This window comes from Onychostruthus taczanowskii, unplaced genomic scaffold (genome assembly GCF_017590055.1).
Source record: "Onychostruthus taczanowskii isolate IOZ18803 unplaced genomic scaffold, ASM1759005v1 scaffold35, whole genome shotgun sequence".
Classification (NCBI taxonomy): Eukaryota; Metazoa; Chordata; class Aves; order Passeriformes; family Passeridae; genus Onychostruthus; species Onychostruthus taczanowskii.
Window position 1 is genome coordinate 4619337 of NW_024500905.1, and position 25281 is coordinate 4644617.

Consider the following 25281-nt stretch of genomic DNA (forward strand, 5'->3'; position numbering starts at 1 on the left):
AGGAAAAGAGAAACCTTCTAGTTCAGTACTGTTGCATTTTGCTTCGGGATGTAAAACACAAGTATGCCATTACATCAAAATTAGTTTGTTTTTTTTTTTTTTTTAACGGCTCAATACTTTAGATACAAAACATTTCACCATTTAAAAAAACTCCAGCTGCACCCATGGGTAATTTCTACCCATCTTTTGTTATAAACTCCCATTCCTTACCATCAAACCAAGAGCCATGTAATGCCTTGAAAGCCTTTCCAGCATACTCCGGGGAGAGACACTTGACATATACACAGCCCTAAGTAAGAGAAAGAGGGATTTGGGTTTTTTGCAAGTCCAGCTGAAAAGGATGAACAAAGTATTAAGATGGTACTGGAAGGACACTCACCTCACGTGAATTTTTGTCTACAGCGATATGAACAATTCCATCATTATCACTGCACTTCTCCAAGATTGCTTCTTGAATTGCTAGATGCCAGTGATCACCTATTTCCCTAGGCAAACAATATAAGATTTAAGGGATTACATACTTTTCTAAACATTCACAACATTCTCATACTTCCCTACTGAGTCTGGTTTCTCTGCAACTTCACATAATTTTCTGGTAAACGTCTCTGGGACAGATTAAGTACTTTTCCTACTGAATACACTGTAAATTGGCTCCTACAGTCCACTTTAGACAATTCAACCCTACAAATCAAAAGGAATAACCTCTGTTTGGGGGGTGGGGTGTTGTCCTAAAATGGGCTTTTTCTAAGCATCCAAGTGGTGCTTAGACTAATAGTTAAAAAAACATGCTTCTGCATTGCATAGTAAATGTCTAGAACACACAACAAAGTCTGCTGCTGTGATGTGAGGGTTCACAATGTACAAGTGAACAAGTTGGACAATTTGTTCCCTTGATATGATTCCTCCTTGACTTTTGGCAGTAGAGAGCTGATTATTTGCTGTGCTAACATTAATAAAAACAAGTTAACCAGTATATTCCCAGATGAATCTCAGGTCAAGAAAAAAGACCTGTTTCATGGGGCTGCTTCTAACAGCTACCGGTGCAATCACCGAAAGGAATTCAGTAATTATTGTTAGTATACAGTCACTGTAAGAGCAGCTAAAACTAGTTTTGTTAAACATACCTTGCATCCACAGCAAACGTCAAAACAATACTTGACAATCTAATCACAGACACTGGTACATTCTATGTTTTAGGTGGTTGAAAGTATTCATCCCTTTCAGGTCTGGAACAAGAACATAAGCCTCCTTCCTCTAATGACACAAGCAGACTAATAATATGGTTTGTCTTGCACTGAGGGCTTTGGATTTCTGTTTGTGTTTTCTTTAAGATAATTCCAAGGGTATGATAAGAACTATTTCCTTAAGGCACAGTCCTCTGAAAGACAGCTCACAGAAGAAGAATGCACTAGGGAGTACAATAGAGAATTGCATGAAGTAGCCCACTACGAATGTAATCCAGCAGTCCAGTAATGGAGCTAGGTCAACTTCCAAAAGAAAATGTCTACAAAAAGTCAATGTATTAGAAGTCACAATGTTCAAAATAGCTGACTGGACATAGGCACTAAAGACAAGTGCTAAAACACAAAAACTCCTAGTCTATAAATGTGGGGGCTTTTTAATGCACCTGTTGGACACGGACTGGGTCAGTACTGAAAACACTGACGCTTACAGCAAAGATATAGGCTAAAAGGGGAGACTGTCCTGACAAAAATAACATCTCAGTAATTAGTTCCATTAACAACAGACATTTTGAACTGCTAACATTCTGAAACAGGAAAGTAACCAATACAACATACCAAGAAATATTACAGTGACTATTTCAGTACCACTCAAACTAACCAATACAGCTCACAAAGTCTTCTTTGAAGCAAAGACAAGAAGGATGTTGATGTCCCTTAAAATTCTCTGCAAATCTCATGTTTTAATCCTCCTACAGGAGGATCAATTTGCTTCAAGAACAACCCTTGAAATTTCAGTCTTGCTCACCCTACTGCAACCTGAAAGTTATTATAGAAGCCACAGAAGCTGGTGTCTTTGACCAGACATTAAATCTTAAAGACATTGAGAAAAGGTTTTTGAAGTACTTCTCTATGCTAGGGGTAACACTGTCTTCATCTAAATTAACCAACAGCCTTTCAGTTAATAAGGCAAGGAACTAAACTAAATTAAGTGTGGCTAGAAAAAAGGCTGAATAAATACATCCAAACTTTGCAATCACTTGTGTCCATACTCTGACGTCCTCCCTTACTTCCTGTCCTAATCAATGGGTTGTATTATTGAGGTAGCATCTCACACGTACCCTTGTTAGACACAGCATCTGTAATTTTCCCTTGTATAATCACATTAAGGAATAATTTACTCCAGAGAAGTTATTGGAGTCCCTGTATCTTTTTACAATGGACAAAGACACTTCAAAGCTTATACAGGATTATCTGTCATAACCTCTGTGTTAGTTCCCAACTCCTACCATGATCTACTCCAGAGCCAAAGGGGATATAACAGAATAGTGGAGCAGACGAAGACTTAACAGACTACAAAAAAAAATTAATTATTTTTCCTTAGCTCTTGGTACATGAAACAAAGCTTGTTACTTATTCATACACGGTACATACTTCAGAATTATGAGAATTACATGAGCACTAGAAGTCAGTAGGCAGCACTAATTTGTTCCCACTACAAAAATCCATTTGCTTCAAAATTAGGCAGCCTTAGTGCCATAAAGTAATAAATTATTTCAATTCAGCATTTTAAATGCAAACTATGCAAGCTTTGTAGCTGTCCAAATACTTCAGAATATTGAACAAGACTAGAAATTTACAATCTGTTGTCAGGCCACATGAGTTGCCTCTGTCAGTTGATACAATTGAACATTTACAAATTTGATTAATGGAGAAAGATCAGTCATTGCTCCAAATAGTTTGACTATATGCCACATCTTTCAAGAAGTGAGCCAAAGACACAAAGCAATACAATGAAGGACAGAAGACAGAGGGTTAAGGTTTTTTATATCTTCTCATAGATGTTAAGAGAAACATTTTTTTTTACAACCTGTTTTTTTCAACATGTTCATGTTTCTTCACTTCTTCCAAATCCCTCTCAGAGGTAAGAAATGGACTCTTCCAAAAGAATGCAGAAATACAGACAGATAACTGTTTTTACTTACATAACTGGATCAAACATATTGCGAATCTTTAGACATGGTGTCAAGCTGTTCGGTGGTGAATTTCTTCTATCTAGATGAAATGCTAGAAAGAAAAATAAATTAAATACTAATTATTTACAGGCATAATATCATTGAGGTAACAAATGTCAACTTTCTGCATTAATACTTTTCTAGTTTTGCTCAGAAGAAAGTTGATTTCATATATGAAAGAATTCAAGCAAATTAGTTTCGCACAGCCTTCTACCACACTGAAGAAAACATAACATATTTAGCTGAATTTTTTATACTTAAAACTTCTACATTTAAGGCATTCTCTTATATCCAGTCCACATGGAAGGAATTTGGGATATTTTTAAAAATACCATATACTTGAAAAGAAAGGATTTGCACTACATCTCCATGAAAAGACAGATATACACAACACCTGGAGTAAACTTTTGGAACTGGAAGTTAACCATACAGTTCTCACTGCCTGATGAAATTTTAATTTCTTCCACTATTGGGGCAATTTGCTGCCCATCTGGCTAATAAATAAGGAGACTTTAAGATGGATGTTGCATTACATTTGTAGTGCAGTAACATGTCAAGAATGCTCTACAATGATAAAGGTTTTATCGTCCTAAATGATCTCACATGATCAGAAGCTTCTAAAAAGCTGAAATGAAACATACCAGAGGATAAAACAGATAAAAGAAGAAAAATGAAAATCAAAAATAACAGAGTAACTCAAAGCTAAACAGTGCCATGAAATACATTCTGAAATCCTAAAATAAATATTAACTTCTCTAACGTTCACACGTTCTACTTGTGAGAGTCACAAGCAAAGACTGTACCATGAGAAAAGGAATCAAGGAGCACTTCAGATTCAGATAAGGCAGCTCCATGCCTTGAGAAGGGCCAACAAATCAGCAGCGGAAATGAAAGGGGATAGCCTAGTAAAACAGCTTTCAAGGCTTGAAGGAAATTTTACTTTGAAGATTGAGATAAGCAGAGTCAAGAGTTTAAACATAAGATTAAAATCTCAACAGCAAAAAATTATGTTCTAAACTGCTGCTAATGCTTCTCCTTAGCAATCCTACTTTAGAAAAACCTGACATATTCAAGATGTTACATTCCAAGGGTCAGAAGTGTCCGTTTCGGGCAGATGTCTGTGCTTCTTACTGCTGATCTTTTTAAATCTTAAAAGTACATCCAAAATACATGAACACTGCTGCTCTTCTGTATGCCACCCAAACAAAAACCGTATCACACAGACAAAATAAGTCATGTGGAAGACACTGCTTGTGAAAGACAAGCACTAACCAAGAGAAAATTCACTGCCTGGAAATACTGCATAGAAAACCTTCTTCTTATGTAAATTCCCAAGACAAATAAAATAAAATTACCAACTAGAAATTAGAAAAGGTAGCCTCCAATTCTAATATCAAGCCTACTGCAAGTTCCCCAAATAACTAGAAATGTTCTTATTAAGAATACACATGCACACAGAGTGCAAGTCACCAACACCTGTAACAACTATATGTTTTTCTCTTGGGAACAGATTTCCAAATATGCTGGTGACACTGCATCTATCTCTAAGCTGCCTATAGTTTAAGGACAAGTCCTTTTTCAACAGCACATGGTTTTGTAAAGTTTTTTGCCCCTTATTAAAAATTATACATAGGGTATACAACAAAAACTTTACAGAACTAAGCAACATTGAAAAATACATGGACTTACCTTACTTATGGAGGTTGGCTCCAGCAGATCAAGGGTAGGGTGAAATGTCACCAGCATATTGTACACTGGGGCACCACACCATACTGGAGAAGGTGATCTGGGGTGGCCTAGTCATGGACCTGGACCTGAAAAGGTGTGGGGTTGAGGAAATTATGTGCTGATTGTTTACAACTAAATTTATTCAGCACATGGTTTTAATCCAAGGATAAAGAATGGTGAGGTTATTTGCAGAGATCCTAGACCAAGAGGATCAACATTTCTGCAAGCTGTTTATGAACTAAAAAAAAATCCATACTGATATTTATGGAAGCAGCTAAACCACTGAGCTATCCAAAAGTAACTAAATGGGGAATTCATCCTTTAGTGTAGTTACTTATATAAACCAAGCTTTACCTGTTACAGTTTCTAATAACTTTGATGTCCTTTTGACTGGAAGATGTCAGGTGCTTACTGAGATAACTTCAGCCAGAGCCCACCATCAGCACGAAACTAAACTGCTTCTAACTTAATGTAACATCCTACCAGTAGAGAAGTGTGCCCAGGGTAGTGCAGCATATGAAAATAAAGATGAACTCTGTCTTTCTCAAAAGAGCTTTTCAAAATAATGGTAAATTAAAAGTAATTTTTGCAACTTAGATGGAGCTTTTCGTGTATAAGGGAAAAAATTACCATGGAAATCAGTGAAGTGTGAAATTAATGCCAGAACAATAATAACCCTTAATATGTATATCAGAAATGGCACTAAAAAGAGAGAGTAGAGAAGACACAGGCAAGTTAACGCTGTACCTACACAGCAACACTGAAAATAGCATAGTTAACTGATGCCCCTTGAACTTCATTTCACGTCTGTAACAACTGATTTTCCCCCTCCCCCAAAAGAAGTTGTTTCAGTGACAAAGCTGTTCAGAATACTGATTCAGAGTACAGATTATTTGAAAAGTTACACTGGTGTGGAGCATACAAAATATTCTTGATATGGGCATAAGCAAACATTCTTGCAGGACAACAGTATAAGCTACACACTGGTTAACTAAGCATCTCACACCTTTTTCTACATAGTTCTGAGGAGTAATGCTTACAAGACAAAGATAAAAAGGTAGAGATGAAGTAGAAAAGCAGAGACACAACTTTGTGCAGTAAGTCACTGGTGGGAAAAAGTTCAGGACTTTTATAAATTCCCCTTGGGGATTACTGAGCACTTTCAAGAAAAGGAACCTACTTTTTATTTCATTCATAATGTACTTTGTTTTACTACCTTAAACTGAGTATCAATGTATCATTCCAGATCTGAAGAGCAGTAGCAGCAAAACACACATGCTTTTGTCAACTCCTTTATTATTGTCTATGATGGAAGAAGTGTCTCTTGCACTGGCTTCAAAATGAACACTGAAGAGATTGCAGTGCAGCTTTCTATGCCCCTTGAATTACTAATATATTACTGCTAAAGGAATTCCCAAGTATCATCACCACGGGCTACAAGACAGCCCAAAAGATCAGTAGATGTGAATTTGATGAACCTGATAAGGCTGAACACTTGCATCAAATATAGGTAGCCATGTTTCTTAAACCAGTTTTTTTCAATGTTAAGCCACAGATCACTGCAATTTATTAAGTACTAACCCTTCTTATCAAAGGCAAGAAAAAAAAAAAAGAAAACAATGACCTGAAAATATTGAAATGATGCCCTTTCACACATCATGGAAGATACTGAAATTAGTACCTTACCAATGAGAAGAGTATGGTTGAACTGAGGTTCAATATAGTTAATTCAGCTATAGAAGACAAACATAGGATGGATATGGAATTTTACAAGCAGCATGAAATCCTGTTTTCTTGCAATAGTTCAGAGTCTAATTGCGGTTTGGAGTTTTTTTGTTTGTTTTTGTTCAGAGAAAGGATTATGTTCTCACAAGCTAGGGAGGAGGGGTGTCATTCACAAAAGGTAACAGGTTATCTTCCATGCTGCAGGATGAAATATCATCCTAGATGTGGTACTTTAGAGAACCTCTTTATCTCATCTCCAGGGCTGTCAAGGAACTTTAGCTTGTACTGTCATCTTAGCTACACTGCAGCCCTGCCTACCTAGTTTTCTTCATAGCTCCAGTTATCAAAGGTGTGACAGCACAATTGTATCTGTTCTTTCAAAAGCAAACTGAACACACCAGAATGGTAGGGTCCTCTCCACTGATTTAATTAAATCACTTGACATGATCAAGATTGTTTCTCAATTGACTATTCTCTTGTACATTGTTTTCAAAACATCCTACAATTTGTCCATCCTACAATTAGCTTACCTACTCTTTTCTTTTTAAGAAGTACAACTACTGTATCCAGTAGGTAATATTTCAAAGGGATGGCACCAGAATTTATTCTGATCCAGAAAAAAAATAAAACCAAACCAAACTGTGAAAACACAGGTTGCATCCTGAAGGACTGGAAAAAATGTCACAGTGATGCTTTAACACACTGCTAACAGACAGCAGGCATTAGATCTCAGGCAAGCTACAGGTCCCACAGTTAAAATGCACACTATCATTCAAGGATATCCCTCTATATGCTCACAGGCCTCTCTGAAAAGGGTTTCTTCTTCAATTGTAGGTCCTCAGGTATCTGCTACAGAGCACTACCAGATCTCAGACTGCTAAAAAATTGCAAGCTTGAAATTTATTCACAAGATTCAAACCAAAGAATTCATTATGATTTTCTGTATACTGAACCTGTTCAGGGCATAGCAGTCTTGAAGAGTATCTAAATTTATGAACTTCTACATTCAAACCTCAGTAGTGGAGTGTGAACTTAAATTCCAGTTAATGTATACCTCCAAGAAAAGAACATACGTGTATAATTCCTAACATCAGGAAAGAAATAGCTGGGCAAAAAGCATGAGACTTACACAACAGAACTATTTTCAACAGTCATTTGAACACAAGGAGTGCAAAACAGCAAGAGATGTTGCATGTGAAAATTGCCTTTGCCTGCTGTCACGAGCCCAAATAACCCATTGTCATTTCAGCCACCCCATTTCCACACCCTTCTGTTAGAGCCGAAATATGCAATTTCAGTTCTTCAAAGATCTTCACTAAACTTCCAACGTAACAAGAAAATGAGAAAAATTGCAATTAAAAGCACTGAAACAGAATGGATTTTGATACCTCCTATGCAATAGAAAACAGGAAGTCGTAGTACATACTCTAAGCAAAATACAGATAAAAGCCACAGCTGAGAGATCAAGTTGTTCTGTCCACATTTGCAAGACGCTGAAGTAGGTATCAGATGCTCAAACTGGGATGGTACATAACAATAGCTACTACAGCAGTCTTTCTAGGAAGTTTTGGAGACCACTGTTCTGTTTACAGTCTTGAATATACATTACAGGTAGCAAAACACCACCTGAGATATCACACACTGAGGCATCTCCAGGTGAGGAGAATCCAATCCGATTTCTGATACAAGACAGACAGAATGTCATGGAGTGATTTATACTGCAACCAAACAGGACAAGAAAAACTGAAAGCAAATGAGCAGCAAATTGAAACTAGAGCATGATGTTTCCCAGCATGCACTGAATAATACACTATGTAGAAGATTCAAATTTATAATACATATATAGCTTGCAGAAGCTGTGTTCAATTTAAGTGCTTGAAATTCAATCCTGGCAGTACTACAGAGATGGAACAGAAACAGCTGTTGACAAAACCCATAATTTCTGTATTGCAACTAAAGCACTTGCACATCCCTACCTGGAAAGAAAAGATTCCACAGCTCCTGGAATAAAGTTCACCTACACATCTTACTAACGAAAACTTTGAGAAATTGAGAAATCAAGCAATATAGTTGCCACAGCAGAATGCCACATTACTACTACTGCAAACAGAACCTCAAGCCTGCAGTAGCATTCACATGATATTTTTTAAAAAGCAGCCGTCATTTCCAATGAATTATTTAAAATGAGAAATGTAATGCTAGAACCAGTAGTGTAAGTTTGAGAAGTATATAATGATATTACTTACTTTCACACTCAGGCAGAGATAGAAATGACCATTCTTTTTAAATTGCAAACCAGAATTCAAGTCCTATAGTTTCAATTTTTAGTTGACCAAAATAAAAGATCAAACCAAAACCTGAAGCTTAGCAGGTTTGAAGAAAAACAGAAAGGAAAACCAAGAAAGGTTTTTCAAACCAGGAAAATATGACCACGGCAAACACACAACTGCAAACCTACTAGATTCTTGCAATTTGGTTTCATGATAAAACTGCAAAGTGACAGGCCACTGAAAAATCCATGTACGACAAACTGCCTTCTCTATTAAAGCAAATGCTTTACACCACAATCTGAAAAACAAATGCAGTGTAGAAAAACGTTTATGACAAAGCTAGAACATCTAACGCTATTAGATGTTCCAAATACACATTTTCCTAGTTGAGGAGTCTTTTGTCCTGCACTTTCCCTTTTAAAATAATTATCTCTTCCTCCTAACTTTGTCTTTAGGCAGCTTACTGGCAACTTAACAGCAGGAAACTTAAGTCTGCAACATACAATTTACCTGCTGTCATATACAACCAATTACATTACTAACAGTAAGGCATGTCAGAATTTGACCAACTAAAGAGCATTTTTTTATTTCACAAAAAGGAAGCAGTAATTCACTTTGACTAAATACCCACTGCATATATCTGCAGTAGCTATAATAAAAAAGCTCATTTCCCTTGAAAACAAGGCAGACACAGTGCAACAAAGGTAAGTTCATAGAAGAAGATAATAGAGAAATAGCACTGACAGATTGTAACAATCCTTAAATGCATGAAAGACAACAAGCCTTTCATGCTTGTTTTCAAGCAACAGAGTACCACTTTTAAGTTAGATGCAGAAATTAAGACAATTATATCTGCAAAATATATCTTCAATACCTTGGCCTTGCCACACTTTGGATGGTATTACTAAAATTTTGTCACACGCTGCAGAAGGTTGCATCCACTTCCAAACCAAGAACTCGGCACCACCTACTCTTCGTGTCTCTGTACGAACTCTAGATTCATTTGCTGCAAGAAAGTCAACTGCTCTATTCCAGACTTTATTCATCTTCCTCCTTAAAAATTAAAGCAAGAATTACAAAGTTAGCGTAACAACAACCTGCATGGTTGACATCCACCATGTAAGAGAAATCCAATGCTTTTCCTTCCACCTTTGCAATAGGAAACTCCAAAATACTACACTGTGCAATCTATTAGGAAATTAAGTTCTATCTGAAATTAAGTTAACTGACCAATTTATTTTTACTGGTTTTCCCCCCCTTCAGTACTTCTAGTGAGAACGTACCTGTCCTGCGGTGGTATTAAAGAATCTCGCACATGTAAAATTGGCATGTAAGGCTGTAACTCTTTATTTTCTGAACACGCCTCGCTGTGGCTTCTTAGAACATCTGAGGACACCAAACAAAGAAACCAAACTGATAACTATGTAGCTCATGCAAACATTAAGAAATGCATCACTTCTGGCAATTAACAGCTACTCTGAACACGCCAATTTCAATAGTTAGGTTTTCCTGGCATTTTGAAACATTGTTTTCTCCAAACCATTCTTAAGGCAAATTAACCAAACAGTGTATCTAGGTATCCCAAATAATTTTGAAGTAAAGGAAGACAGTTCTTACAGTTACTCTTGATTGGTAATTTTTAAGTGTTAGCAAAGATGGCCATCTTTGAAAATAAAGCACCTTTCTTCCACCTCAACAAAACTTGATTTGCAGACAAAAAAGGCAGGCACATGGTTAAAACGGAAGAGTTCTGATTCCTCTACCATCTCTGTATTTATCATGACTACCATAAACGAAAGTAGTACAACAACTTAAGTAAGACTACAAGACTACAAACAGAAATACTACAAAGAGAACCCAGTGCTAACACCATGCCTTCAAGTAGAAAGAGGGGATTTCAGATCTCAGTTATGCATACTATTTTGCCAAAATAACGTCTGGTCAAAGTAATTAACTAAAAAGCTGCTTTTTCTATGAAAAACCATAGGATGGTACTGAGAGCTACTACACATTTTTGGAATGGATATTTTAACTGAAGTTAGCTGAAGAAACAGATACAGAAAGCAACATGCCATCATACTTCAGTAAACAAATGTTGCATTTGTATTCAACGGTAGGACAAAAAACTATCAAGTCAATGGCAACTTTATAGCCATGTTGATGTAATTCACAATTACAAGCTTTATGTCAAAAGCTTTGATTAGGTTTAACAGATGGGTGGTTTTTTTTTGTTTTTTTTTTTTTTGTTTTTTTTTTTGTTTTGTTTTTTTGTTTTTTTGTTTTTTTTAAAAAGAGAAACAAAACACATGGATCACACTGGACCAAGAACTCTTAACAGCGTGACAACTAGTAAACATGAAGAAACACAACTGAATTAATTAACGGTACTTTGAAAGCTTATACAAAGATGATACAGATACATCAGACACAACTGAACATGCCATACCTATGATTTTCACCACCATATCATACATCTGCTTTGTTTCTTCTTCCTCTTTTGCCCAACGGTATTTCATGTAGTGTAAGACTCCCCAAACCATTGCTACACCTGCATTAACATGCATAATACACTTTAAGCAGTATTAGAGTATTGGATATTTAACAGAGTTTACAAGGCATACTTCAGAAGTATACTGAACTACCTAACAAGCACTGTACATTCCAAAGCTAGTGAAATACACTGTACTTGCTGTCTGTATCTTATACTCTTACACAGGAACACAAACTCTTTGACTTGAAAGAGCAGTTACTTCCAGGAAAGCATTTAATTATTTTAAGAACAGCTCAGTATCCCAGATCATCTTTTCTGCAGTTACTTTTTAAACTTCCTGGCCAACAGTGAAATATCCTCAAAATTAAGGCTATAATCTTTTTACTGAACAATTTCCTTTTTCTGATCAGTTCAATATGGAACTTTTGAAAAACACAAGATATTGCTCTGGCAGGGAAAAAGATTTCCCAAAGAATGAATATGTTCAGCTGACTAAAGAAGCAGATTATAACAACCAGTGTGGAAATACAGTGGTACAACAGAAATGCATATCAAACCCAAATTTAATCAAGATACCAATAGAAATCCCAAATTTTATGGCTGAATAAAAACTTTCGCTAAACTTCTTTTCCCCATGCACTTAGATAAATACGAGTTACAACAAAAAAAGGCTGTTTTATTAACTTACCCCAAAGCAATATTGATAATCTGTGAGTTACATTAACAAACGCACGGCGAAAACGACACCTGAAAGACATCTTTGGACTAGTGGATTCCAGATACTTCACATCTGTCACATTAGTGACATCCATCTCATTAGGGTCATTGCTGAGACACCTATTAAAAAACATACAGTACTTATGAAATGAAAAACTACGCATTCTCTTAGAAGAAATTAAATCAAGAAATAAATACCACTTACTTTATGCCAACATCTTCTCCACTATTCAAGATCCATTGTAATGATGTGTTAAGTACACTTTCATATTCTGGATCTAAATTCTGTCAAAATACAATATTAATCAGTAATTTCATAAATAACCAGGGACTTATCATGCCAATGAAGCTGAGATACTGTACAGATCAGTAGTCAAAACTATATTGTTTCGTTCCTGATACTTCAGATCTTCAGTAGGTGTTCACTACATAAAGTAAATCTATTTGTGCTACATGCAGTTCCCAGACTCATCAGCACCCCTCAAACTATTTGGGAACAGTACAGAGGACTATTTGAAAAGCCAAGCCACATTAACCTAGAATAAGCAAAAACTATTCAGCCACTAGGCGGCGATCACTGGAAATCTACTCCGAGAGTGAAACTTCAACTAGATCCGAACTCCGCTGGAAATGCCTCCTATAAAAGCAGTTCCGTGCTCCGTTCTTTTTTAAGAAGCTTGAGTAAACACAGTTTTAACAGATATTTTGAAAAAAAAATCCAGTATTTGTAGATCAAGAAATGACATCATTACACTGCCTTTTAAAAAAATTATTTGATATCAATTCTAATAGGATAACATTCACTGCTATCTGAGCTAAGGCTTCTCCGTAGCTCATTTAACATGTCCTTTTGCAGAAAGAGAAAAGTGAAAATGGAAGTTACTGTTGTATTTGAAATTATAGTCCCCAAAAAGTTTTATTTTCATATTTCCTCTGAACCTCATATTGGCTTAGAATCCAAGCATAAGTACTTAAGAGAAGAGAGTAATAGTTTTATTTTACCTCTGAGATTAAAGTACCAAAATTTTACCACTGAACACACAAATTCTGCAAAGCAACTCTTCGGTTAAATAAGACTTCCTACAAAGCAACAATTTTTCATATTAAACATGAGCTTCCTAGCAGAGCTAAACCAGTTATGGTAACAGTAAACAGTTATGTCATTCTTTCAGCATAACAGATAGGCAAGACAATCAGCTCTAGGGCATCACCGTCATTTTTTCCACAATGGACTGATTTTAACAGACAGAGATTATTATTGCCAAACCATAAACCAGTGTCAGCAGCTTCTTTGGGATGCTCTAAAGCATTGCCCCTTTTTGTCTATTACATACACATTTGCCAAAATGTAAAATTTCTACACATTTGTATATTAAATACATCAGTTTAACTCCTCCCCATCCCATCAAAAAAATCTTACACTCTCTACCCTCTTAAAAGCTTCAAGTAGTTTTCCACTGAAGGGTACACCAACGTGGGCTAAAATAAACCCTACAGCTGTCAAGACAAGGCAAGAGTCATCTTTTATTTGGGGAGTGAGGCAGGGGAATAACAGAGTGGGAATTCATAATACTGCACAGTGATCAAATTAACAAAAAGGCCTTTTTTTGACCATTTCTATTTAAAGAATCAATGAATAGCCTCTCCAAACAGCTGCTGCCTGTCAGGCTGCTTGCACAGATCTACCCATCAACCTTTCTCCACAAAGAAAGGAAAACACTATCCTTTTTTCTACTAGTCTCAAAAAACAATACAGTGATTTCCAGAGAAAAAACTACATATTTGAGTATTATAAATTTATTATTTTCATGTTGGTCAACTATTTCCATCAATCCAAATCATCTCCTGGTGTTTTAATGAAAGAGATAAAAGCTCTGCATGTCACTGAAGCACTACTAGCTACACTTTCATTGCAATTAAGTCAGTTTCTTTTACCCTCCCTCTCCCCAAATGCTCACTACATCCCCAAATAAAAACCATATGTAGCATGTACTAAAGTCATCAGTTCTGATCATTTCCAAATAATATTCAATACTATGTCAAATTTTAGTCAATACAGTAGATATGAAAACAGGCCTTACTAATTGTAACTTATACAGATCTTTATACAATCAATGAAAAATAACTCATTTGCTTACTTTTAAATATGCAGCTGCCTCCTGGACGGTAAGGTTTCTTTGAGTAGAGCTGCCACATTCATGTTCCCCTGGTAAAATGGAAACTTTTATTTTGATCTATTTAATACTGCATTATATGAAATAAAATCACCAAAACACCAGCTTATGGTTAACAAGATTTACACAAGCAGCCACAGCAGTACAGTAATTCTCATAGGTTCCACTAAAAACATGGAAAAAATCTCTGCACAAATTTCTTCTTCAAAAGACGTTAAAAAATCCCAATGATTTTCGGAACTAATAATATGTGCAAATCACAGCAGTAAGATCTTATGGACTGCTCAGAAATTGTGTTTGGTATTTACACCAAAAGCAGAACAATAGGCAGCATGAAGAACTATCAGAAGGACACTGCTATAAAAGTTACTGTACCCTGACTCAGCTTCCAGACATTTAAATCCAAAACCTGTATTATCTTTTATAGAACCCAAGTTCCAGTTGAAATACACCCATAGTATTTCAGGCACTATGAAGTTACTGCATTTTAGATTGGCCTAAGTTATTCTGGTAACTCACTGCTTTCCTGAAGATGCACAAAATCCCACTTCTAGCTTGAAATGGGCACTTTTATAATCTTCTATTGGTTTTGGAATGTGTGGAGAAGTAGCCAGGAAATAAGGTATTTATGTGCCATCATCTCCCTGGTTTTCTCTGCTAAACTAAAGGTACATGGTTCATGCAATGAAAAAAAAAAAAAAAGTAGTGAAAGTAGGGACAGTCATATCAGCACAAAGCCATACAGAAAAGGAAAAGGTCTAACACCAGTTTTTCATCTATCGCTAAGCCATAATTTCTGAAGAACTGTCAGCAGTGGCAAGTCACTTTTTTTCCCCGATATTTTTTTAAAAACCCCCTAAGTCTTGGCATCTGCAACTATGCTTTTACTGTGCCAAAACAATAAAATAGGAAACAACAAACCCAGTCTTTCACTGGTTCAGTGTTATGCCTGCCTTACCTTCTTGAATCTATGCCAAGCTGTACTATTCCCAAAGCTATAGCAAGGCTAAGAAAATTTAAGATACTTGTGCTTCTGTAAAATGTAAACCTTCACTTATATTGGAATATACTTTTAAAAAAGCAATTTCAAGTATTAGTTCCCTACACAAACAGGAACATTCAAGGCAATGTGAGCAAAAGTTAGGAAACACTAGGAAGTTATGGAGAAGCACATTCACGCCTCACTCATTTGGAGTTCCAAAGAAATACACATTTCTATGAAGCCAAAGTCCTTCTCAGACTGCTGAAGTTTTGTTCAGTACACTTCAATCTTCAACAGTACACTTTAATCTTCAACAGATTTAAGAGAATTTGGCCTTGCAAGCACATTAGCCTAACAGGGATGCTCTTACTGTTGGGCCATAGAGAAATAGGTACAGTGTTTTTAAGAGTGTTCATATGCTAACTGGCCTGGAAGTGCTCCTGGAACTAGGCCTGTGTGCATGCGTGTATTTTCAATCAAGAACTGAGCAGAAAACTTTACAAGTTGTTTCACCTGAAAATTAGGATGCAACATCTAAGACTTTCAAAGTGTCCGAGTCTACTGTAAAAGCAAAACTAGAGAGATCACTGCTGAAAATGGTCACTTTCATAAAAAACCCACTCTATTTTAGAACTCAGCACCTGAATTGGAGCTATGGGCTTTTCTTATATGTAATTTAGGCAGACTTTGGTTTTGTACAGCCTAAACTGTACAGCCTACACACATAAATTTACATGTGTAATCATTAGTGATTTCATGTTTGAAGATTAGCAGACTTGGAATAACTATACAGCATACTCATACAGTCTCTGGTGTAAACATATCGTTTTAAATCTAGAACTGATGGAATAAATACAAGAAACCCAAAACATATCTCTGTAAAAGCCATACATACAATTTATACCTGATATTAAGTTGTATGATATGAGCAAGTCTGACAGTTATTCCTACAATTAAGCCCCTTCTCTAGTTTGGTAAGACCTGAAGTCTTTCTGGGTTTTTTTTTAATCCAGAGAATGTATGACAGTCATACTTTGAACAAAACAGCTTGTGAGAGAAGGGGGATGAGACCCTTCTGCTGAGAAGCTTTTCTTTGGTTGTTTTTTTAATTATCTAGATAAGCAGAAAAGCCCTGTTATTAAGTAAATGGGAGAGAATGGGTGAGGTTAATACACAGACGGGAAACCAAACACACAAGCAGGAGACAGATTGTGAAAAAAATGTGAATTCTTAAAAAGAAGTTTCAGGGTTTAGGGGAGAGAATGGGTAAGGTTAATACACAGACGGGAAAGCAAACCAAACACACAAGCAGGAGACAGATTGTGAAAAAAATGTGAATTCTTAAAAAGAAGTTTCAGGGTTTATGTTGGATTTTCCACCTTTTGAGAATACATCATTGCCTTTTACAAGAGGACAAAAGCTTCCTTAGGTAGGAGACTACTAAATTACTTTAGTAGTTTTAAATGTTAATCTTATGTGCCTTCTTCCAAGAATTATGTTTATGCAGCACCCAGCCAGCACACTGACGTAACAGCTTCTGGTCTCATCTTCAGAAATCAGCAGACAGCTTCCTCTCAATCCAGCTGCTGAAATTTTTTTCAAACTGTATTCCCTCTGAACAAGTTTAACAGTTAACAAAACCTTTGCTGCCTGGGCTCTGACAATGTCTAAGGCCCATCAGTTCGTATTTCCCTCAAGCAATACTGCGGCAGGGGGGAGAGGAATAAAAATCACTTTCATCTTGTCTCCTACTCTCAATCAGAGTTATGGAGTTTCAGTCTTGTACAAAAAGCTATTGGAGACACAGTTTCTCATTCCAATACATCTTTTTCTGAGATTCATTTAACAGCTTTCTTCTGAGAAACTCATGAATTTGAAAGCTTGCAGAAAGTTAGGCATTTCACAAGCCAGACAACCTTCTGTTTTACTGCAACAGCAGGATATTCCTATATGCCATTTCAGTCACTGTGTTAGCTAATAGTTCTGCAAATGAAGGCTTACTTTGAATTACTTTGGTGCAATCATTAACCACTTGGCCTGGAAACCCACTTTCCATAGTCTGAGCCAAAAATGTTTCCCACTGTTCCATTTGAGGCCCTATATTCAGGAATAAAACTGAAGCACAGGCAAAAAAACTTTACACAAGTCTGCTGCAAGATACATCTCAGCTCTTTGTAAAAACTGCTCCTTGTTATAATGTCTGCTGTAAGCTGACTTTAGAAAGCATGAGTCTTTGATCTTAAACTTTCCTTGGGTTCTGATCACCAATTTCAAGAGCAATCAAAGAACCTTTGCTTTTGAAGGGAGGCAAAAAGCAGCCCATTCCAGCAAGGATGACAAAACTACATTTTAGCTTGTGTTAGTGTATTTGGGCAAGCCACTTAAGAAGTCAAATCCTTCTAGAAATACTACCAAAAAATGACTAAAGTTTTAATTCTAAAGAAATATTTATTATGTCTCAACTGCTCCTAATACAGAAACCAAGTCAGATGTTTTTTAGAATATTTAAAATTGACTTTCATGTAGGCATTTAACTTATGAGCTGCAGCATATACAGGCAACAGAAATATTCAAAATTTTGAACTATTTCCTTCACACTGCAAATAATTTTCTCACTTGGTAGCAAAGCACAGTGGAAATCTAATATTTCAAGGAAGACATGGATTTAGCACAGACCTCTAGCTTATAGCCAGATGTGATATGGCCACCAACACAAACTGCAAGCAGTGTTCAAGACATTTGTCCAGTAGGTCTCATGTTTTCAGGCTACTTGCAGCAGAACACTAATGTGGGCAGCTCAAGAAAAGCAGAAGCAGACCAAGAGCAAGTAAGAATGCCTGATCTTCCAAAGGCAAATTCAACAGCTCAATAACACTGCAGAACACCAGAACTGGCTAAACAGCTGTTTAATCACTGGTTTGAAACAGCACAGTATCAATTACCTGAATAACCAAAGATTAAGGAGAGTGACAGAACAGAGAGCCTGTGACAGCCATCAGATACAGTAGATGACAGTTGAAATTAATATTAAATAACATTAGGTGTTTTGCCAGGTTTTTCTTCCAGACATGGATTTATCAGGAAGCCTTATTACATATGAAAGCCTAATTCACCCCTGCTTCTTCAAGGACCTGTGTAAAGAAGGAAACTGTCTAAATCCAATAGACTGTCACACTGAAGAATGCTAGGCAAAAGAAATGGCTACCTAAAAAAATCATTCATCTACAAGAAAGGGTCATACCCATGGGTAGCTGGTTGCTTCTTCTGAATATAGTGGTTAGATTTATTCATTTTGCAGGTCTGACTGAAAATGGATGTGATCTACTGAAGTCTCTCCAGGAAAGACCAAGATATACAGTAATTAACATATGCTGAAGTAACCCTAATTTTAAAAAAGCAGATATTTTGGTTGTAGGTTTGGTAGCCTAGTAATTCTGAGAACAGTGATGCATTAAAGGCAACCTATTTCTACATTGGATAATGAAATAATTTGACAACATATTGGAGTCCAGAACAGGTATCCACAGCTGGAACATGGTATATTAACTCAAAATTAATGAACTGTTACTCTGACATTTTCTTCCTTAAAAAAAACCTTCATGTTCTATCTTCTGAAATAAAAGCCCCATCACTTGCTCTCCATTTGAAGTTGACAAGGTAAGAAACTAGATCAGTAGAAATAATAATAGAAACCAAATTTTGAGGGGGCCATCTTTATGATAGGCAAGATGTTGAATAAAGCTTAAGAGAACAGACTACTTCAAGTTTCCAGCCTGCCTTTTTAATATTAATAGTTATAATATGAACAAATGATTCATAGCCAAGTATGAAATGAGAGAAACTTTTCCAAGAATGTGACAGAGAGACCTGAAAAGCACCACTTTAAGCAAATCTGTATTCTTTAACTTCTCTTTTGAAGCGGTGCACTGTGCACAAGACCAACACTCTTAAATCCTGCATCTCCCTTGCAGCTTTCTGTTTTATGCCTTTTAAACTGCTTCCAGATAGTGTGCCAGCTCTACACCAATACAGTATTCAAAAATGGACAGCAGACATCTTCCTCTCGTATCTTAAGAAACTTGGCATTGAGGAGAATTTCTGTCCAAGTAAAGATGGATTAAGTCCTTCTTCAGAATGTATGAAAGCTACTCTACTGAGCAACCAGGTAATCTCACATTACAGCTCCAGCCTGGAGTACCACCTAACCAGAAAGGATAGTTCTATTTTTTGAAAGGAAGCATTTGAAGATCCTTCTGGCCAGAAATAGATAATAGAGAAAAATGCATCTTTGAGACCTGGTGAAGAAAGCAGTTGTCTTGGAACACACAAATTCTTTCTCATAAGGCAGACAGGTAAAGATTTGTACATTGAATTAAGCCTCAGCTAATAAAGAAAACTCCCTTTCTTTCACGGATGTAGAAATTACGTGCCAAACCTTTTTACCCATGCAAGTACATTGTTTACTGTACGGCCTCTGGAGGGGCAGATGACACACTGAAAAAACAGCAAGCTGTTACACTCTTCAAAAGAGAGGGAAGCAGCATGACAGTGATCTAAGTAAGGAAAAGCAACAAACACCTTGAATGCTAAGCTATAGTACAGTCTATGTCAGAAGACAAAGATGATTAAGAGACTGGAGCATCTCTCTTATGGGGAAGACTGAGGGAAATGGACCTGCTCAGCCATGAGAAGAGACAACTGAGAGGGGACCTCATCAATGCCTGTAATTATCTGAAGGGGGATGTTAAGAGGATGGATCTGGGCTCTTCTTGGTGGTACCCAGCAACAGGACAAGAGACAACAGGCAGAGACTGATGCACGGAACTTCCACCTGACCATGAGGAAGAATTTTTTACTGTGTGGGTGACTGAGCACTGGAACAGATTGTCCAAAAAGCATGTGGAATGCTTCCTTTGCTGGAGATATTCAAGAACCATTTGGATGCAATCCTACACCATGTGCTCTGGGATGATCCTGCTTAAGCAAGGAGGTTGGTCCAAATGACCCACTGTGATTCCTTCCAACTTGACCCATTCCGGGATTCTCTGATGTAAACAAACCAAAATATGTGGGGTTTGTCCAAACACCTATTTTATTCACAGCAGACACTGCAAATGCTGTGGAAACAAAATGTTTCTGCATGAGCATAGATTACTGCTGCAATTTAAAGGGTATTACAGAGCTGCTCAAATTTCTCACACATTTCCCATACAGCCTTGACATATTACACTGTCAGCTTCATATCTGACACAGAGCTGTTTCCACATTTTTTCATGTTTGTGAAATGTCTGTAGCACCTGATAGTAATGGAAAAGCCTTCTAGGTAAAACTTGCTGATGCCAAATAAATAGTTGGCAAAGATCAGTAAGACCTCCTGAACACATGATGGGTTAAATATGCAAGGATGATAAAAATTGTTTAATAGTCATGACACTGACTCAGTTGTAACTCTCAGTTACCAGATGCCAAAGTTACAATCACAGCCTTAACTTCCACCGTTTCCTATGTGTGCAGTTTAAAGCTGTGATCCTTACAACTCTAGATAAAACCACCCTATTTTTTACTTTGAATATTCAATTATACTACCCCTAAACACCAAATCTGACACATTACTATATGCAGCACTTTTCATTACTGTATAAGTCATATGGTTAAGCTGGACATTCTGTCTAACAATGCAATCTTGTTCAACCACTACTGTTCACTTTATTAGTAACCATTTTATCACTGTCACAAAATTCTCACCACTGTGAATTAATGACCCTTAAGAAACCCACATAGTCCTCTTCACATACAGCAAATTTAATTTCAGCCTTTTACAAAATGAGATTACTAAAGTATTAAGGCATCGGGTCAAAAACCACACAGGATCACAATATTCAAGTGCCTATCGCGTTAGCAAACATTGCAACAAAAGGCACAACACTGGTGGGAAAAGACAGCGTAAGTGAACTAGAAACAGGATTTCAAGTTTCTCAAAATGGAGCTCCAAGTGGCTATCAGGGACCCAGTACTACAAATCACTATCTGAGCATGGACTTTTTTGTAGCTGTTGCCATAATGTTACATCACAATATTTTTTAAGTGTTACCTGCTACTTGTGCCAATTTATCATGAAGTGCATACAAGCTCTTCATCATGAGACTTATTTCCTCTTCCTAGAATGAGAAAAACATATTTATGTTAAAACAGCAGTAGTAGAGATATAGTTTTTTCCCTTTATTCCCAGAATCTTCACATACCATGAGAAAAAAATCCAGGGTTTACACATACAGGTAGGAAGCTGTAACGTCTCACACACCAAAAATGATGCAGGCAATAGATTTTGAATCCAAGTATACACTGAATTTTTAGATCTTGACTGAAGCTAAACTAGATTGCAGCTTGGACTCTGATGGATCTGCCAGTTACAACCAAGAGACTCTCTGTAGTATTTTGATAGTACAGAGAAAGTAGTGAAATGACTCAAAAGAAATCTGCTTTGTTTGGGGTGGATTTTTGATAGCTACTGTGTAAAAATAAAAATTTTGTTCTTTATAAATGTGATGTGACATTTTATACAAGCCACACAAAAGTACCATCTGGTTACATTCCAGAGCAAAGGAAGATTTTTGTTGTATACCTTCAAACTACAGTAATTTAATAAAAAAAGCAACCAAATAAACCACCCTCACCAAACAAAAAGCCAAAACAAGCACACCAGAAAGCTGTGAACTATTTTGTTGATACCTCTTGCATACACCAAAATACAAAAAGGCCTAATTCCAAAAATAAGCATGAATATGAGATGTCATATAATTTGCTACTTACAGGGGAGTTAAACTTATCAAGATATCAAGTAATTTTATTCAAATGTAACCAGGACCATTTTATATTAGAAGGAATTATTTGAAACAAAAAGAGAAAGAGCATGCAATTACATACACAAAGAATTACGTGCGCTAAAGGCTATTCTGAAATGTTGAAGTTTTATCAAATGGCTAAGACTAGAGCCTTCATTTAAAAAAAAACACTCAAAAAAGTATTCTTCCAATTTGTGCATATGCTGGTTATACTTATTTTGAAAAAAAAAAGTAGCTATGTTAGGCTTAATTCCCTGATGCACCAGCACTATGACATAATTTTAAAATGCGAATAGTCCAATTTTTTTTTCCTGTAAGAAAATTGCTACCAATAAAGCAAAATACTTCTTTCATTGATCAAACAATAGACAAATTATTTCCCAACAGCACTATCAACAATTACCAGCATCACCTCTCCCTATTCTGGTACTACAAAACCATCACTGAGAGTAAGTTGATGTAATTGATACTCCTCAACTACATCAATGGCAACTAACCAATCTTACTAATACTTTTCCTGGCCAGAAAACACTGTGAATGGCAGAAGAGGAAAATCAGTCCTCCAGCACACACACACACCACCAGCAGTACTTCAAGTTCCATTTATTGCCAGCAGGTACACCCATGACTTCACTAATAGCTACAGTGAGTAGAACATGAAAAATATTACTGTGACCATTTTTCTTTCTAATAAAAAGTTGGACCACATAAAAGAAGCAACTGAACAGTATAACCTTTGTAGCTAACAAACAATCAAGCATGCAATAGGATTACTATGGAACAGTGCAGCAGAAACAGAAGTAACATATAGAACAGGTTCTCAGGCTGAGTCCAGTGAACAAAATGCATTCTCTCCACACTAGTGAAGTCATTTTGAAAGAATCCCCAGAATCTGCCTCAAGAAATTTAATTTGATCAAGAGATTCAGAAACATCTTCTATCTAAGAAACCAGCCAAGGCCACCTGCTTAATATGCAATTACTCACTTTTGGAGAGTTCAATCCTAGACACAAAAGCCCACCAATCCACCAAACAAAAAACCAAATCCCAGACAGTAAACCAAAAAAACATCTCCCCAAATCCTAGACAGTTGTCTTGCAATACTTGCTTATATATGCCTAGCTAAAGCAGATCACTATGTTTACAATTCAAGTCAGAAGAGAGAACCACCTGAACGCATGCTGCACCACTAAGAATAATACAGATAGCTTCGATGGCGACATCTAAAAAATTGTTAGTCTGATACTTCAGACAAAAAAGTAAATACAGGAACAAGTAACAGAATGGAATCAAGAGATAAATTTTAAATTCCATTTTGAAGGACTTTAACCCTTGCTCTTCTATAACACTAAATAAGATCCTCAGGTTTCATGTCAATCATCTCTTACCAGCTGTGCTTTCAAGGTTGAAAAGCCGAATAGTACCAGTAAGTGAAAAACTGTTAAATTTAATCTCAAAATTTGCAACACTCTTCTCTTTTCTTTTTACAACACAAACTATGTACTATTTTCATTGTGTATGAAGCAACCAGCATGCCACAGCCAAATCTTGTAATCCTATTTATACTGCCCAAGGTAAAAAAAAAATTAGAACATCGGTTACAAGAAGTGCATTTACTTCCTGGAAATTACACTAAAACTGCATCTTTCTGAACAGATCTATATTGTTTTCATACAATCATGTGACAGATTAAAATCTCAATGTTAAGTGGTTTTACTTACTTGTATTTTTTGGAGTTCTTCACTAAAGGGATCCTTGACTGTCAAAAAAAAAAAAAAAGATAAAAATTAATTCACTCTAGGGTCTGAAAATACTAAATAGGTATACCAATATTGTAGCTTTCTGACAAAACTGCAATAGTTAAGATAAAAACAAGGTCCATAATAAGACAAATAACAGAGACATCTATTAACCTTTGCCCTAACTCTGCATTTGACAATGCAGTATAGCAGCATTTAGGTTAAACCAGATTTTTGTATGTCAACAAATTTCACAGCTATTTCTTTACAAACAAAACTGTGCTTGCCATTTGCTGTACTCTTGATTTAATAACTCAATTGCTTTGAAATAATTTGATGGTTTTGCATTTTAGTGGACAATTTAAAAAAGGAAAACCCCTTTTTTACTCACCACTAATACATAAAACAAAGGTCTACAGCTCAGCATTTTCTTTTAACAAGAGTGAGATTGACACACTGAGACGTAATGCACTCCCATGCATATAGGTATTCACAAAATATCAAGAGTTGCCCACCCAAGAGTAGATTGATTGACAATATCTTGATTGCTGATCCACAACCATGCTCAAACTGATCAGTTAGAGTTATATTTACAATTTAGTTATAAACAGGAAATATAGGAGAAATATAAAGGTTGACATATTAGATCAAATTCATGGCAAGCTTTCTCATTTAGGAGAAATGGAGAATACAATGGAAACTAAGGACCAATTTATAAGACAGGATTCCCAACCTTAGTCAAGTGTAAGTGAATATGGATAAGAAACAAAAAAAATAATTTCTAAGAAAAAAACTACTTGTAAAAGAATGTGATTTTTATTAACTGCATGAACTTCAGTAGCTGTCTCTTGTCAGCAGACAAATGTTGATCTTTTTCACCTTAGTTTTGAAAGGAAGTTTGAAGAAGAAACGATTACCCTTTCTCTGCTCCTACACATAGCAATGGTAAGATCCACATTGCTACAGTTACAACCAACAAATGATGTATAAAACAGCAGAACAATGAAAACACTTTCTAAATGAAGAAGGCTTACTCTCTGCAACTTTGCAAGCAAGTTTGTCCATGTGCCTCAGCTCAGAAAAAAATTAAGCATGTTACCAACCCAATAAGCTCTACAGCTTCTTCTGATACAGCAAATGAAAAAAAAAAAATCAAACCAAACCAAAACCACCCAAACACAGGGACAGGTTTTCACAGACATCCAAATACTCTATTCAGATATAAGAATAATTAAAGCTGAGAGAAGCAGATGTTGAAGACTCTTGCATACCGAGCCCTACAGCTCTTCATGATTTCATTCTATAGGTCCAAATTCACAGCCATTGTTTACTGGATTATCAAGCTACCAACTTTAAAAAGTTTTACGTATTTCATTCATTAACTCAATCAAACACACCCAGGACACTAAACATTTAA

General features: G+C 36.3%; 1 protein-coding gene across 2 annotated transcripts in view; it reads right to left on the bottom strand.

The window, feature by feature from the left end:
- Positions 1 to 25281, bottom strand: part of LEMD3 (LEM domain containing 3) — a 41452-nt gene that overhangs the window by 2192 nt on the left and 13979 nt on the right. Inside the window, exons 2-12 of one of the 2 annotated variants that reach the window (XM_041411285.1) lie at positions 23847 to 23884; positions 21375 to 21441; positions 14266 to 14333; positions 12333 to 12412; positions 12099 to 12247; positions 11366 to 11467; positions 10203 to 10305; positions 9794 to 9972; positions 3167 to 3248; positions 380 to 485; positions 211 to 289 (exon numbers count right to left, since the gene is read on the bottom strand). In XM_041411285.1, coding sequence (XP_041267219.1) covers positions 211 to 289; positions 380 to 485; positions 3167 to 3248; positions 9794 to 9972; positions 10203 to 10305; positions 11366 to 11467; positions 12099 to 12247; positions 12333 to 12412; positions 14266 to 14333; positions 21375 to 21441; positions 23847 to 23884 — 1053 coding nt within the window. Of the gene's footprint in view, positions 1 to 210; positions 290 to 379; positions 3249 to 4885; positions 5011 to 9793; positions 9973 to 10202; positions 10306 to 11365; positions 11468 to 12098; positions 12248 to 12332; positions 12413 to 14265; positions 14334 to 21374; positions 21442 to 23846; positions 23885 to 25281 lie in introns of those variants that run through there. The other variant, XR_005953186.1, reaches the window with a different exon arrangement.